This window comes from Piliocolobus tephrosceles, chromosome 14 (assembly GCF_002776525.5).
Source record: "Piliocolobus tephrosceles isolate RC106 chromosome 14, ASM277652v3, whole genome shotgun sequence".
NCBI classification, from domain to species: domain Eukaryota; kingdom Metazoa; phylum Chordata; class Mammalia; order Primates; family Cercopithecidae; genus Piliocolobus; species Piliocolobus tephrosceles.
The window spans coordinates 102,766,197-102,782,457 of NC_045447.1; the positions used below are offsets into that span (position 1 = coordinate 102,766,197).

General features: G+C 45.4%; 1 protein-coding gene across 2 annotated transcripts in view; it reads right to left on the bottom strand.

Moving 5' to 3' along the window:
- SHC3 (SHC adaptor protein 3) overlaps nucleotides 1–16,261 on the bottom strand; it is a 171,621-nt gene that overhangs the window by 41,296 nt on the left and 114,064 nt on the right. For both annotated transcript variants that reach the window (XM_023194549.2, XM_023194548.2), the window contains exons 7-8: nucleotides 6,530–6,656; nucleotides 215–365 (exon numbers count right to left, since the gene is read on the bottom strand). In XM_023194549.2, the coding sequence (XP_023050317.2) occupies nucleotides 215–365; nucleotides 6,530–6,656 (278 nt within the window). The remainder of the gene's footprint in view (nucleotides 1–214; nucleotides 366–6,529; nucleotides 6,657–16,261) is intronic.

Consider the following 16,261-nt stretch of genomic DNA (forward strand, 5'->3'; position numbering starts at 1 on the left):
CCAAAGCGTTTGGCTAATGCTTTATGATGTTAACACAAAGCCTCTCCTCATCTACATGCCGCATGAAATCCAGTGAGAGAAAGTTCATGATTTACCGTGTCGAAAATGGAATAGAACATCAGCCTGAAACAAAACAAACAAAAAAACAAAACAAAAGGAAATAAAGTTGAGTTCGCCTCCATTCCTTATAAAGAGAAAAAAATATGAGAGTTACCTGTGCAGTGTCAGGAGCATGGGGTCTGGGTTTCAGTCGAGCATCAAGAAAACCCCCTGGAGGAGGCATCTTGCTTGGGATGCTGTTGTAGTATGGGTGGTCTGAGCTCTCTCCCTCCTCTTCTGTCCATGGCTCATCCAGACTCTGCATTCTGTTAAAGGAAGATTTCCAAGGGCTTTAGCCAAAAGTTGAGCTTGCAGCCAAAACCAACAAATCTAATGTTAGCGCCTGTTATCAAGAAAAGAGAGTTTAGTCAGTGCCTCTTCAGCCATCCAGGTCTCATGCATAGATGAAAAGCAGATGAGTGGTTTAGCAAAATATCTCTGCCATATTCAGAGTTTCACTCACTGGAACATTTCAGTCATGTTTGAATGAGGTCCTTTTGTAAAAGTACATTTTAATTAAGAAAGAAATTATGCCTAAGGATAGCCAGCTCCTCAAGGGACAGCACACACTTTTGTAAGCCATGAGATTGATCCCAAACAAAACCAACTACAAAATGGAAATTTAGTGATATGAAGGAAAATGGTAGAATATGAATCTCTCAAAATTCTCCCTTCTGCTATTTGAAAAAACTGTTGTGCTTCAAAGGACATTATCAAGAAAGTAGAAATACAAACTGCAAAATGGGAGAAAATATTTGCTAACATGTATCTTAAAAGAGACATGTAACTAGAATATATAAAGTACTCCTACAACTCAACAATGAGAAGACAGCCCGATCTTAAAAAGGAGCTGAGGTTTTGAGCAGACTTTTCTCCAGAGATACACAAAAGGCCAATAAGCACATGAAAAGAAGCTCCACATCGTTAGTCATCAGGCAAATGCACATCAAAACCACAACCAGAGACCACTTCATCCCCACTAGGGTAGCTGTAATCAAAGAGATAGACAAGAAAAAGTGTTGATAAGAACATGGGGATATTAGAACCCTCACACATTGCTGATGGGACTGTAAAATGGTGCAGCCACTTTGGAAAATAGCTTTGCAGTTTCAGCATAACCATATGACCACAGAATTTCACTCCCAGTTATACACATAGGAATATTGCAACATATGTCCACAAAGAAACTTGTATACATCTTCACAGCAGCAATGTTCATAAGAGCTAAAAGGTATGGCTGGGTGCAGTGGCTCACACCTGTAATCCCAGCATTTTGGGAGGCCAAGGCTGGCAGATCATGAGGTCAGGAGTTCAAGACCAGCCTGGCCAACATGGTGAAACCCCATCTCTACTAAAGATACAAAAATTAGCCGGGCGTGGTAGTATGTGTCTGTAATCCCAGCTACTCGGGAGGCTGAGACAGGAGAATTGCTTGAACCCGGGAGGCGGAGGTTGCAGTGAGCCGAGATCGCGCCATTGCACTCCAGCCTGGGTGACACAGCAAGACTCCATTTCAAACAAAAAAAAGGTAGAAGCACCCAACTGTCCACAAACTGATGACTGGATGAACAAAAGGTGATATATCTATACATTCAAATATTACTAAGAACTCTAAAATGAAAGAAATACTGACAGATCTTACAACATGAGTGAATCTTGAAAATATTCTTCTAAGTGAAAGAAGCCAGATACATACAGCATGATTCCATCTATATGAAATGTCCAGAATGGGCAAACCCATAGAGACAGAAAGTAATTTAGTGGTTGGCGGGAGAGGGGGGAGTGGAGAATGGGGAGTAATTGCTGATGAGTATAGAGTTTCTTTCGGGGGGGTAATGAAAATGTTCTGGAATTAATGGTGATAATTGTACAACTTTTGAATATAACAAATCAACTGAACTGTAAACTTTAAAAGGGCGATTTGATTATATATGAATTAATTATCAATTTTAAAAATAATAATAAATGGAGTCTTAGTGGCATCTGATTTGTTTTTCAATGTCTTCTTCGGTTTTGGGTTGAAATACCCTTGGATTTCTGCAAGGAAAATCCTCCAAGAAAAATCAGATCATACCAAAAAATCCACTGATGGATTGAGTGATTGATTTTTTTGAGATAGGGTCTCGTTCTGTCACCCAGGCTGGAGTGCAGTGGTGTGATCATGGCTCACTGCAACTTCTGCCTCCCAGGCAAGCCATCCTCCCACTTCAGCCTCCTGAGTAGCTGGAACTACAGGCACGCACCCTTGCACCTGGCTAATTTTTGTATTTTTAGTAGAGATGGGGTTTTGTTATGTTGCCCAGGCTGGTCTCACAGTCCTGGGATCAAACGATCCACCCGCCTCAGCCTCCCAAAGTGCTGGGATTACAGGCGTAATCCTGCAATCCATACCTGGCCAAAAATCCATTTATACAAAAGTACTATTTTTTTCTGGGTGCAGTGGCTCAAGCCTGTAATCCTAACACTTTAAGAGGCTGAGATGGGCGGATCACCTGAGGTCACGAGTTTGAGACCAGCCTGACCAACATGGAGAAACCCTGTCTCTACTAAAAATACAAAATTCGCCGGGCATGGTGGTGCACGCCTGTAATCCCAGCTACTTGGGAGGCAGGAGAATCGCTTGAACCCAAGAGGCAGAGGTTGCAGTGAGGTGAGATAGCGCGATGCCACTCTAGCCTGGGCAGCAAGAGTGAAACTCTGTTTCAAAAAAAAAGTTCTGTTTTTTATTTCCAGTTGAAGATGTGCAATGAATCCAGATATCCAGATCAGAGTCTCTTCCCCAGTAATAACATAATGAACAACAACAAAAAAATTCACAAATAGTAAATCTATACACTCACCTGCAGCGAGAGAAGGACCGGAGAAGCCTGACTCCCCGACACTGAACGCACAGCTTGGTCGGCCTCACACTGCCACACTCCCTCTACCCTCACCTGTCCTCATCTCTACCCCAAAGAAACTAAGCTGGATGTAGCAAATCCTAATACCTCCAGAAATATTTCCCAGTATGGAGACACATGGCCTGAGGGATTGAGTAGAAAACCCAAGAACTTCTCCAAAACAGAAGCCCCTGTCTTGCTGGCCCCTAACATCTCGGCATCCCAGAAGGAAAACCTGCCAGTACGGCCACAGGTCAGGTTCCCAGAGAATGGGGCTGGAACAGCTGGATGCAGTGGGGTTCTCTCATGCTCCCAGGCTGCTTCCAGTTGGAGGAGTGGAGCTGGAACGGAAGGCAGGGCAAGCCCAGGAGGTCCCCCTCGCCCCTCTCTCAGACAGTACCCTGTGGACACCAGCAGCCTCTGCAGGATAAGGTGAGGCGGGTGTCAGGTCACCGACAGTATGAAGCTACAGGCAGGGCCCCTTGTCGCTGTTTTGTTTTAGAAATGATAGGCCAGCTGGGGGCAGTGGCTCACGCCTGTAATCCCAGCACTTTGGGAGGCAGAGGCGGGAGGATCACAAGGGACCCAGACCTTTCTGGCTAACTCGGTGACACCCCGTCTCTACTAAAAATACAAAAAATTAGCCGAGCATGGTGGCGGGCGCCTGTAGTCCCAGCTACTCGGGAGGCTGAGGCAGGAGAATGGCGCGAACCCGGGAGGCGGAGCTTGCAGTGAGCTGAGATCGTGCCACTGCATCCAGCCTGGGTGAAAGAGTGAGACTCCGTCAAAAAAAAGAAAAAAAAAAAAAAAAAATGGAAATGATATACCAATACTTGCATTTGGAGGTGACATTTTTCTCAGTGGATAAGATCCTGTCTACTACATTTTCTTTCCCCAAAAGTCCTTCAAACTTCACTGTATACAAACATGTACAGAATTTCATACTTTAGGTACACTGCCAAAGGAGTATGTATGGTAGTTAAACTAACTTCCTCCATTCATTTTTGTATGTATTATCTTAATGGCATTTATTTGGCTCTTATTCAACATTTCAGAAACAAAGGCTAGCATAATAATTAACATGAAATATACTTATGCATCCCCCATGGAGATTAAATGTTAACTTTTTGATCTATTATGTTAAATCAAGTTTAGCCTAAAGCTACCTCCTTACATATTTGAATTTGGCCTAAAGGTTTCTCTGTACATCCGGAACTATCCAAGTGGAGGTGTAAACAGACTGTAGCCTACTCTTGTGCCAATCACCGAGTTTTGGCCAATCAAATGCAGCCAACTGTTTGAACTGTGTTCAAATAAGGCAAACACAGAGCTGTAACCGATCTAGCTCTTTCTGAACCTCACTTCCATTTTCTGTAAGTCATTTTCCTTTTTCTGTCCATAAATCTTCTTCCACCACGTGGCTGCCCTGGAGTCCCCTAGTCTATCCTGGCTAGGAGGCTGCTCTGTGCGTGAAATTGTTCATTGCTCAATTAAACTCCTTTAAATTTAATCTGGCTGAAATTTTTCTTTTATCAATTACATGCTTCCCTTTTTAATAAAATTTGGCAAACTTACACTGGATGGATACATAGATAAGTTATATTATAAGTAAAACGTTAATGGTAGAAGCTAGATGTTGTCTATACAGTTCTTTGTGTATATTGGAACATTTTTATTATAAAATGGTGTAGGGGGGATATGCTTGACAAATACAAACACAATCCATCCACCCACACCCCTGCCGTGTCCTCACATACCCTGGAGTTATGTATAGTATTTTTGCAGTTTTTTGTTGTTGTTTGTGTGTCTGATTTTTTGAGATGGAGTCTTGCTCTGTTGCCCAGGTTGAAGTGCAGTGGCACAATCTCAGCTTACTGCAACCACCACCTCCTGAGTTCAAGTGATTCTCTTGCCTCAGCTTCCCAAGTATCTGGGACTACAGATATGCATCACCATGCCCAGCTAATTTTTGTATTTTTAGTAGAGATGGGATTTCACTATGTTGACTAGCCTTGTCTCAAACTCCTGACCTCAGGTGATCCGCCCACCTTGGCCTCCCAAAGTGCTGGGATTACAGGCATGAGCCACTGTGCCTGGCCTTGTGTATGTTTTTATACTCTTTCCACACATTTATTTATCCATATACTATATATGCAATCATGTATGTTTTTAAAATTTTCATAAATGGTTCATATCCTTTTGTAACTTACTCTTTTTTATTTCACTATAAATTTTGAGATTTATGCTGGTAGTACATGTATATTGGTGAATTCTTATTAACTATTACGTCCTATTATACACAAAATAAAAAATCTGTTTCCTCACTCTCCTACTTACATTTGGGTTGCTGTCACTGTTTGCCTCTAACTCTTCTATACACGTCTTCCTGTCCCAATTTGTTGAAGTTTCTTTCTTTCTTATTATTATTTTTTAATGTGATGGCCATAAGGGAGAATTGAATTCTAGCATTTTCAACCTCTGGAGTGAAGGTTTTAGCAACGTGGAAACGGTGGGTCCTGCAGAGGCACCTCCAAAATGAATGTCTTAAACAGAATTTTCCAGGGAAAGAGGAGAAGAAATGAAAAGTCTCTTTGAAGAAAGGCAAAGACTGAGAAGAGAGATGAAAGAAGGCTTCATAATCATAAAAGCAAAGGTAGAGTCTGACTCTAGAACTAAGGCATAGAAGAATGTGACTTTAGAAGTTTGAAAAAAGTACAGAGTAAAGTTAGGAACAGTAAAGTTTTGTTTATGGTGAACACACCATTAGAATAGATTTTCATTATGCAAGTTCAATCAAGGACAGAATATTGAACAACTGAAATGCCCCATATTACTTTTCTTTTAATGCTTGATGCTGTATGGAATATTCTTACATCCTAAGGAAACTCAGTGATAGAACCTGAACACTTTTTATAATAAACTAAACATCTCCCAACTCCTCTTCACACTCACAATTTTGTTGAACATTAAAAAAAAACCTATGGTGCCACTCTTATTTGTACTTCACAGATAAAGCTGCTGAGACTCAAGGAGTTTACAGAACTTGCTCAGGGCCACCTGGAAGGTAAACAAACTACCAAGCCATTAAGCTGCAAAGGCCAGTGAAGCAGAAACTATGCTGGTAGCCAGCACAGTGCCTCACGGAGGGGACCTCTTGCAGCACGACTTTGGCTAATCGTAATGACAAGGACAATGGGACACACAGAACCGGTGGTGACATAGACCCAAAGAGGTGACATATGGAAGCATCACATGGCTGCAGAGGAAACAGAACAAAAAAATTTATAATGAAGTCGCTTTTCTGTAACCTTGGCGACCGTCACTATAGTTTCAAGAAAATGTTTTTCTACACATTCAAAGCATCATCCATATGTTGGCTTCCATCTGTTGGTTTTCTGTGCCATATCCCGGCACCGACCAGGTGTCTCAGAGCCCAGGAAGCCCTGTGATTAATTGTGCCTGTCCAGAGCACAGCTCAGGGATGTGGTTTTAAGAGGAAAGGTCATGAAACCCACATAGGCTATTGCAAATGGTGTCACAGCACTACTCACCGATCATGGAGAGCGGGAATCTTGGTAGGACACTGTAAATATTGCTTAAACCGGAGCTCAAAGGCTTGTCCTATGGAGCCGATGACATCCTGGGCCAGCCCATCACAGCATTCCAAAATGTGACAAGCTGGGAAAGCAAGTGACATGGGCCTATTAGAGACAGACACTGGTGATACCTGGGCTCCTCTACAAAGAGCCCTTGCTGAGGTCAGAGGCACAGAGAAGTGCATGCTTCTTCCATAATATGTCCTAGCAGATCCAACCGCAGCTTCATCTCTGGGTAGGGAATCCTATGGCTACAACATTTCACAGTAGGCATGCATTTCTTAATAGCCTATTGTCACAAAAGTACAGGTTTCATTTTTAAATAAATTAAATAATTTTCCAGTTCAGTTTGATGGTCTTCAATTTCTTTAGAGTCTATAAAGCATCAGTTCGGATGTCAATAGGGAAAAATTGTTTAAAAGGAGACCTCAGCATGACAAAGAGCCTGATCTCGACATGAACTAGGCCCCTTTAAACCCATGAGGCCTTAAAAAAATGGACTGAAACCAGCACCTGATGAATGAATCTTGATTTATTCAGTAGACTTAGAGCAAGTTGTTCACTTACTTCTTAGTGGGGGTAAAGTGTCGACCACCCTATGTGGCCACTCAAAACAATAAGGAGACCTTTGAAGATGAATATAAAGAGATATTAATTATCAGTGTGACATGCCAATAACATGATACATGCATCTACGTAAATTTGAGACTGGATATTCATGCAGATTCTCAGAAAAGCAGCTTGTGTAAAGAGTAGATAAAAGTTAGGGGTGGCAGTAGGCCAAAATGAGGCCACTCCAAGGCTGGTGGTGAGGCCTGGAGCAGTCCTTATGCTCGAAGCAGGCACCAGCTGTTACACAAGGACATGCTGTCCTAGTGGCAAGGCTGCGGGATTATCTATGTGAAACTTTCAGAGAAAAGAGGGCCAGCCTCTGCCTCATAAGGAAGTAGTCCTTTTTCTCCACGGTCCTGGAAGATACCTCTACTCTCCAGACCCATTTCCACCCTGCCCTACCACAAGCGTCCACATGTCCCTCCTGAAAGAGCCACAGGGCTGTCGCCATGAGGAGCCCAGCATGATCTGTTTACCAGTGGGATAAAGGAATTCTCAGGAATTCCTGGGAAGGATGACAGCTGCCTTTATCACACCCCACCTTTCTCCTGCAGACAATCGTATGCCAAGGAGGGTTCCTCCAAAAGCCGCATTGGTCCCTGCAGTGAGGAGGACGCATTTCCTCATGAGTTGTTCCCCAGCCCTGGCAGTGATTAGGGAGACACTGAACCGTGCCCTCCCTATAGGAGAAGCCAGTACATACTGGAAAGATGAAAGCTGTCAGGGAGAGGACAGAGAGACAGACACCGCTGCCTCTGCACAGTGTGGAGCCTCTCAGCATAACACAGCACTGGGACTTTACCCCGGAGGCAACCAGCTGGGCTCTGGGGCCTCAGCTACTTCTCCCCCAGACTCCAGGGCAAGGTGACTTCTGTGGACACAGGAAATGTATTTCCTCGGAAGAGCAAGTGCTAATGTATTGCTGCTTTGGGTGGCAATGCAACCCCTTGGATACAGCAGTCTTATTTTAGATATTGCCAAGGGATTTGCCTACAAAGTTTCAGGCATCCTGGTTGTCTTTTGATGATTGATTATTGATATTATTTTAGTATTGACATTATTTACTAAGTATTGCCCCCAGGTCATCACAAAGCAATACCAAGCAGCTGTTACAGTTGTGCAGGTCATTGACAGGTATACATACATGCAACCATCTTTCCAGCTAAGAAGGAAGTAGGAGTCCAGGCCTGAGCAAGGGAAAGCCAGTGAGACACCTCGTTCCCCTGACCTGTCCTGTGCCATGCCCCTCCTGGCCCTGCCGTCCAGCATCAGCACCAGCCAACAGCACTGGCTGGTCGGTGTTTTAGAGAACCAGAAAAAAGACTGGAAAAGGCTCAGAAAGGGTAGCCTATTTTTTTAAGGAGCAAATAGGTACCCTAGCCTTTAAGATGAAGAATGAAGAATACGATTTATTGAGAGTGGGCTGTACAATCTCATCCACACGCCATTAACCTTCTACACACCTGAGAGCATGAAGCCTGGGAAGGGGCCTCTGTGGGAAATGTCCAGAACATTTGGAGCAGGTCTGGGATTGAGGTAAAAGCACTCTACATGCTGAGAAATGGGCCATGTTGCTCTAAGTGACTAGTAGGGGGGCAGGCCCTGCAGATAGTGAGCAGACCCACGGACTCTTGGGAATTAACACATGCCTGCAGCTCCTGGCACCTGGCAGAGTCCTCAATGAACAGAGAAAACAAGTCACCTGTTGCTTTGGTCTGAGGATTCCTTCTACAAAATGGCCTCTACACGTTCCAGAAACTCACTCCAAATCCAAAGTTAAACCTGGACTTTGTCTCCCTGGGCCTGGTATTTCTTCTGAGAGTATTGACACTTAGCCAAAAGTCACTGTCTTCTAGCCTGCCCTGTGTGATTTGATGTGTGCACCAAATAATGAGGCCTTCCCCAAAGGCAGTCATCAAGCCTGCTTAGCTTCACCTCTCCCTGAGGAAACAACAAAACCAGAGATGTCATTCAGAAGCAATGGAGAAGAAACCGAGAGAGATGTGCAGCGCATTCATGCACAGAATCAAGATTCCAAATGACGCAAAATCTAAAACATAGTTCAGTGCAAAGGTCAGCTAAACAGGGAATTCCACAGTCCTTCTCATTTGGGGAAACTACCCATTGGTGAAACTCGTACCAACGGCCTGCAATAGTTAATCTACTTAAAAGCAAGGATCCTTTGCCAACAATCGTTTCTCTCTTGCTTAGCCCTGACCAATAAAAAAAGCTGAAGCCACTCTCTAAGAGGACTAGCCCAAGCTGCCCCGGAGCAGCCAACTGAGCAATGACATCAGCAAGGGGACTCTCAGCAGGTCACACCACAAGGACTACTCCATATCTGAGATGGGCAACTTGAGAGCAAACCACTCCCTTAGGAGTGTGTTGTGGCCCTGTAGACACACTGTAGGAGCTGGGAACATGGTGGCTTTCTGCCATATGGTAGCTCCTGGCATGTCAACTCTCATCTCCTGCTCCCTGAAGAATGGTTAACAGTGGCGGATGAGAAGGCAGTGCCTAGATGCATCCCAATCCATGAGACTGCCAGTTCTCAGCTTCATCTCCCCTAATAAGTCCAGAGGCTAGTAGCTGCTCCCAGCTTGGTGCTAAGGGCTGCCCCTGGCCATCTGCCTGCCACAACAGGGCCTCCAGGAAACTGGTGTGAGGCTTGTTCATCTGAGCACGTTCTCAATACCCTCCCTGTGACACCTATTCTGTGAGTCAGGGTGTGCAAGTTATGCCACAGTAAGAAACAATCCCAACGTCTCTGGCTGAAAGCAACCATTTCATTCTTGCTCACTCATTTCTGGGCACCTCTCTAAGGCAGCCATCCTCTTGTGGTGACTCAGTGGCCCAGGCTGGTTTGATCTTTTGATCCTGGTACTCAACGCAAGGCCTTTCCCACAATCTGCAGAAGAAACAGACAGCAGGGCCTTGCACCAGTACCAAATGCACCTTCTGTTCTGCTCTCAACCCGTCACACAGAACCGTCATGGGCGTCTTCCAAGCAGGAGGGGGCTGGCAGATGCCATCTTCTGCAAGTTTGGAAGGATAGGAGAGCAGGATATTAGGAATGCCTGTCACACCCACTGAACCCCTTCTCTAAGTCACAGGTATCCATGCTGCTTCTCACTCATGCCTACCACAAGAACTTTCCAACCCTGCATCCCCAATAAGTGTCTATTTATAAATTATTAACATGCGTTCCTGTATTAATATTATGTGTATTATAAAAATACCTTTTAAAAGATATCTTTTGTCTTCAAAAAGGTTAAAATAAAGAGAAAAATAAAAGTTTAAGCTGTCTTGTTAGCCATGAAAGCATTACACTGTCAGTTAGTATCTCAAGACATAACCACATTAGGTGTGATCCATTGTTATTCCGATGGATAAAAATTCATCTTTCCATCCTGGAAATACATTTCTCAATCACTTTGAATGTGGAAGGACTGAGTTCTTACTTTACATGAGTAGATGATCAGTGTTTTTACTGTGAAATGCAGCCTGTGAAGTTTTCAAAATGGAAGTAAATGTTACCAGTTCTTCCTTTTTGTTTGTTTGTTTTTTGAGATGGAGTTTCGCTCTTATGACCCAGGTTGGAGTGCAATGGCGTGATCTTGGCTCACTGCAACCTCAGCCTCCCGGGTTCAAGCCATTCTCCTGCCTCAGCCTCTCTAGTAGGTGGGATTACTGGTGCCCACCACCATGCCCAGTTAATTTTTAGTAAAGACAGGTTTTACCGTGTTGGCCAAGCTGGTCTCGAACTCCTGGCCTCAAGTGATAATATGCTGGGATTACAGGCATGAGCCACCACGCCCAGCCAGCTCTTCCATTTCTTTCTTATTTGTTTGAGCTGCCATGATGAGTATAATCCCTAATGTACAGTTTCTCTCTGAGAGGTTTAGTTTAGTTAAAACTAGTTCACACAAGCTGAGAACCCACTTCGCTTCGCCACTGCACCCCACGTCCCAGTACGTGGGCTGGCAGCAGAGAGCCCTGCCTGCTGCGCAGCCATCGTGTCCTTTCTCTGCTATTATGGACGAAGATCATCCTCAGTTTCCAGATTTGAACTGTGAGCCAACGCTCCAGCCTTCACGTCCCACACAGTGGGCTGTTTGCACACTTCTGGCATAGGCCACTGCCTCGGCAAGCTTTGCATGAACAGCGAGACCCTGCCCAAGCCGAGGCAAAAAACTTCTCGGGATCCATGCTCCACTTTCAGGAAGCCACACCCCAGCCCCACAGTTCACAGGTCCCAAGTGCTGTCTATCAGCCTCTCCAGGGTGGCTTGGCTCCCACAGTCCATCTGGGGTTCTCCAGTGGCCACTCATCCAGACACCAGTAGCATCTGATCCAGCCACATTCTAGAGCAGCTGGCCAAGGAATGGGGAACCTTGAAGACACTTGAAGTCATTACTCAAATGAGGAAAAGTCCTGCTAAATAAGATTGGCTGTCTTTTCCTCTTAGTGAGCTGATAACCCACAGTCCTTAAAAGGAATATCAAAAACAAATGAATTCTACCAGAGAGATGAGGGCTCCTCAATCTCAGACTGGTCAGACAACCTTAGTTTGTTTATTCAATGTAGCCATGCACTCTGAATTGATCCAGTTTTCTTTCTTTCTTCCTTTTTTTTAATCAGAGAAGAATAAGAAATCCAACATTCAGCCACTCTGCTATGATGAGTTTCTTAGTACATGTCCTAGCCCCAGATAGGGCAAATTAAAGTAATAAGGATATAGTATTTTGCACCCATCAGATTTGTGGGAATTTAAAAGTCTAAAACTGTCAATTGTTGAACAAAAGGAGACCTCGTATACTACCCATGGAATTATAAAGTAGAATGACCATTTCAGAAAAGTTGAAGATGTCCAAAACAGTGATTAGACCTCCAGGTACACACCCTAGGGAAATTCTTGGACGAGAGCACAAAAAAAAATGTACAAAATATTTACTGAAGACTCTACTTAGCAGACATTTTTTGAGCATCTACTGTGCACAAGGCCCTGCCCTAGGATCTAGGGACAGTTTCAGTGGACACTGAAAATAAATAAATAAATAAATAAAAAGACACCTCTGTAGTGAATTGAAGGGTGCCCCCCACAAAAGTCATGCCCCCTGACCATCTGGAACCTGTGGAAAAGAGTTTTTACAGGTGTGGTTAAGGATCTTGAGATGAGATTATCCTGGATTGGGGAGGGCTCTAAATCCAAGGACAAGTGTCCTTATAATAGACAAGAAGAGGGGCCCAAACACATAGGAAGGGGAGGCAGAGAGAGGAGTGATGCTACCACAAGCCAAGGAATGGCTGGGCCACCAGAAGCTGGAAGGAGTCTCCCCTGGAGTATGGCTCTGCTGTTGCCTGACTTCAGACTCCTGGCTTCCGGAATGGTGAAAGAATCAGTTTCTGTTGTTTCAGGCCACCTAGTTTGTGACATTTTGTTATAACAGCCCTAGGAAATGAACACAGCAAGGAAGACAATGTAAAACAAAGAAGATGGAGGATGGCAGTGGACGATGTGGTAGAGGGTGGTGGTAGAGGATGGTGGCATAGGACGTGGTGGAGGATGGTGGCATAGGACATGGTGGAGGACGGTGGTGGAGGATGGTGGTGGAAGACGTGGTGTAGGATGTGGTGGAGGACAGTGGTGTAGAACATGGTGGAGGACGGTGGTGGAGGATGGTGGTGGGAGATGTGGTGGAGGGCGGTGGTGGAGGATGTGGTAGAGGACATGATGTAGGATGTGGTGGAGGATGGTGGTGGAGGACACGGTGTAGGATGTGGTGGAGGACGTTGGTGTAGAACATGGTAGAAGACAGTAGTGGAGGATGACGGTGTTAGGAGGTGGTGGAGGACAGTGGTACAGGATGTGGTGGAGGACGGTGGTGGAGGACATGGTGGAGAACGGTGGTAGAGGACAGTGATGGAGGACATGGTAGAGGACGTGGTGGAGGACATGGTGGAGGACGGTGGCAGAGGATGGTGGTGTAGGACGTGGTAGAGGATGTGGTGTAGGACAGTGGTAGAGGATGTGGTAGAGGATGTGGTGGAGGATAGTGGTGGAGAATGTGTTAGAGGATGTGGTGGAGGATGGTGTTGTTAGGACATGGTGGAGGACATGGTGGAGGACAGTAGTGGAAGATGATGGTGTTAGGAGGTGGTAGAGGAGAGTGGTATAGGATGTGGTGGAGGATGTGGTGGAGCACGGTGGTGGAGGATGGTGGTGGAGGACGGTGGTGGAGGACAGTGATGGAGGACATGGTAGAGGATGTGGTGGAGGACATAGTGGAAGGCAATGGCAGAGGACGGTGGTGTAGGACGTGGTAGAGGATGTGGTGTAGGACAGTGGTGTAGGATGTGGTAGAGGATGTGGTGGAGGATGGTGGTAGAGAATGTGGTGGAGGTCAGTGGTGTAGAATGTGGTAGAGGACGTGGTGGAGGATGGTGGTGGAGGATGGTGGTGGAGAACGTGGTAGAGGACGTGGTGGAGGATGGTGGTGGAAGACGTGCTGGAAGACGGTTGGTGTAGGATGGTAAACAGGATGATCAAGGGAGGCAGCCCCAGAGGTGGCACTGGAGAAAATGCCTGAAGGGAGTCAGGGAGAGAAGTCCAGGAAGGCCAGTGGTAGAAGGCCAGGCACAGGGACCACGAGGCAAGAACTTACTTGGCACCGTCAGGGTCAAGGAAGACCCGGAAGCCAGTGTAGCTGGAATGGCAGGGAGAGGGGATCATAGGAAGCGAGACGGGATGGAGTGGGAGTGAGCTCACGGAGGGTCATGTGGGGGTTGGGGGAATGGGACATTTTATTTGGAGTGAGCAGAGGAGAACAAGATTGCACCATTTTAAGAGGATCCTTCTGGCTGCCATGTGGACAAAAAAACTTTAGAGAGGAAGAGCGGGCAGAGAGTGACCTGATGATTAATTATGGAGCCTGTCAGGGGGCAGCAGGGCAGCAGCAAGAACTGGTAAGATGGAAAGCTTTGCCAGCAGGTGCAGGTGACGGAAAGAAGGCAGAGAAGTGGGGAAGTCGGGGAGGGGTTGCTGTTGATAGAGACCAGCAGGTGCTCCGCAGGATGAAAGTGCTGGACCTGTCTGTGACTGCCTATGTTTGAGAGGCCTGTGAGACACCCAAGTGGAGCTGGCTTTCAGGCAGAGGCCAGGGCTGGAAAAATATGTTCAGCATTCTCAGCCCAGGCATGGTATGTAAAGCACAGAGTCTGGCTTTGTTTGTAAAAACACTGCTCATAATAGCCAAATGTGGGAAACATCCATCCCTCAGAAAATTCACCTCCTGCCGTGGTGTCATTCGATGGCATATTTAACCACTTGGTCAAAAAAAAAAAAAAAAAAAGCCATTGCTTTCACCCATTACACACTTGAGGCCTTGCTGCCAAGGGAAAGAAAAGTTAGAAGCAGTGCTGTGTTACTTCCACCAATGAGTTCAAAATATTTAAGGCCTCTTTTGGAAAGTCACCTCTTGGGGCCTACAGCAGTCCAGGGCCAAAGAAAACAGAAACTCCTTTTGTGGAAACCACCATATTCAAGAAGCCCAGAAGAGGCAAGCTTGGCTGTGTGAAGCATCATCTTCCCCATGTGGGCTTCCCACTCAAGCCCTCTCACTCCTAAGACCTCCTGTTCTTCAGAAAATCCTGGGAAAAGAGCAGCAAGATGTCTTAGGAGCCACTGTTCAGGCTGGATACGTAGGCTTCTCTCCCATTGGGTCAGCACCACCTAAGCATAGTCATCACGGTTTATCCGAGGTTTTTGCCTTCCACAGTTTCAGTTACCCATGGTCAACCTCAGTCCAAAAACACTAAATGGAAAATTTCTGAAATTTACAATTCATAAGTTTCAAATTGCACGCCATTCTGAGTGAGTAGTGTGATGGAATCTCATGCCATCCTGTCCAGTCCCTCTCGGGACGTGAATCCTCACTCTGTCACAAGTATTTGCACTGCATATGCTACCTGCCTGGTACTCACTTAGTAGCTGACTCAGTTATCAGATCAAAAAAAACATAGTATGTGTAGGATTTGGCGCTATTTGTAGTTCCAGGCATCCACTGGGGGACTTGGATGGAACATACCCCCGCAGATAAGGGGAAACTACTATATAGGAAACAACTTTCCATGTCTCGGTCCAGGGAGTACCAGAGGGCGCTTGATCAGGGATATTATGTCAGTTATAAATTATACGAATTATATGCCTTCTGTAGGCAGTCATATGCCTAATTTGAGCATCATTTGGTGGCTACTTTTGTGACCCAAACAGTCCATTTGGAACTGTCTAATATACACATAAGGTTGCAGGGCATGGGAGTCACCTGGTAGTAATGAAAGTTCCAGTGTAAAAAGAAAATGGTATGTTAGAATTCAGCAAAGTCTGACTTGTTGGGAATTGCATCCCTACAGGTGCCAGTAGTCATCGCCTAAGGCCTCCTACTGGTCCTGACTTTTAGCTATAATCTACCAACCTTGTGAAACATGGCTCATTTTCCACCCTTATCTCTTTGAGATTGTGGTGGTGATGGTGGTGGTGGTTACCATCCAACTTAATGACTTGGGTCAGAGACCTTTTGTCCTTTCATTGAATTAACTATAGAAGCCATGGATTCTTGATACCAGAGAGACAAATATAGATTCTCATTAGAATTATTCTAGATTAACCACAAACACATGCAAGAATGTAGAAGCAAGAATCAGCATGGAAAAAGACAAGCAGTAACAGCATTGAGGGACTTGAACCCGTAACCGTAAAATTTTACAGAAGACTTTCCGGGATGCGTTCTGTCCCTGATGGTCTTTAGGGGCTGTGCCTGTAGCCACAACACTACAAGGTCAGCTCATACACATAGGCCTAGGAGCCCCTGTGTGGGGACTTGGACATTTAAGAGCCCAAATAAGAGCATTCACACCCAGAATTTCTTGCTACTCTGCCCAGTGGTAGAGGCCAATCTTCCTAAATTAACCCCTCTCTACATGGCTTAGGAGAGGAAGAAAGAAAACAGAGCAGTTGGGAGAAAGCCCTGCCACTGGCTCCTTCATGGAGGAAGTCATCCTGGTAAGAACACTGAT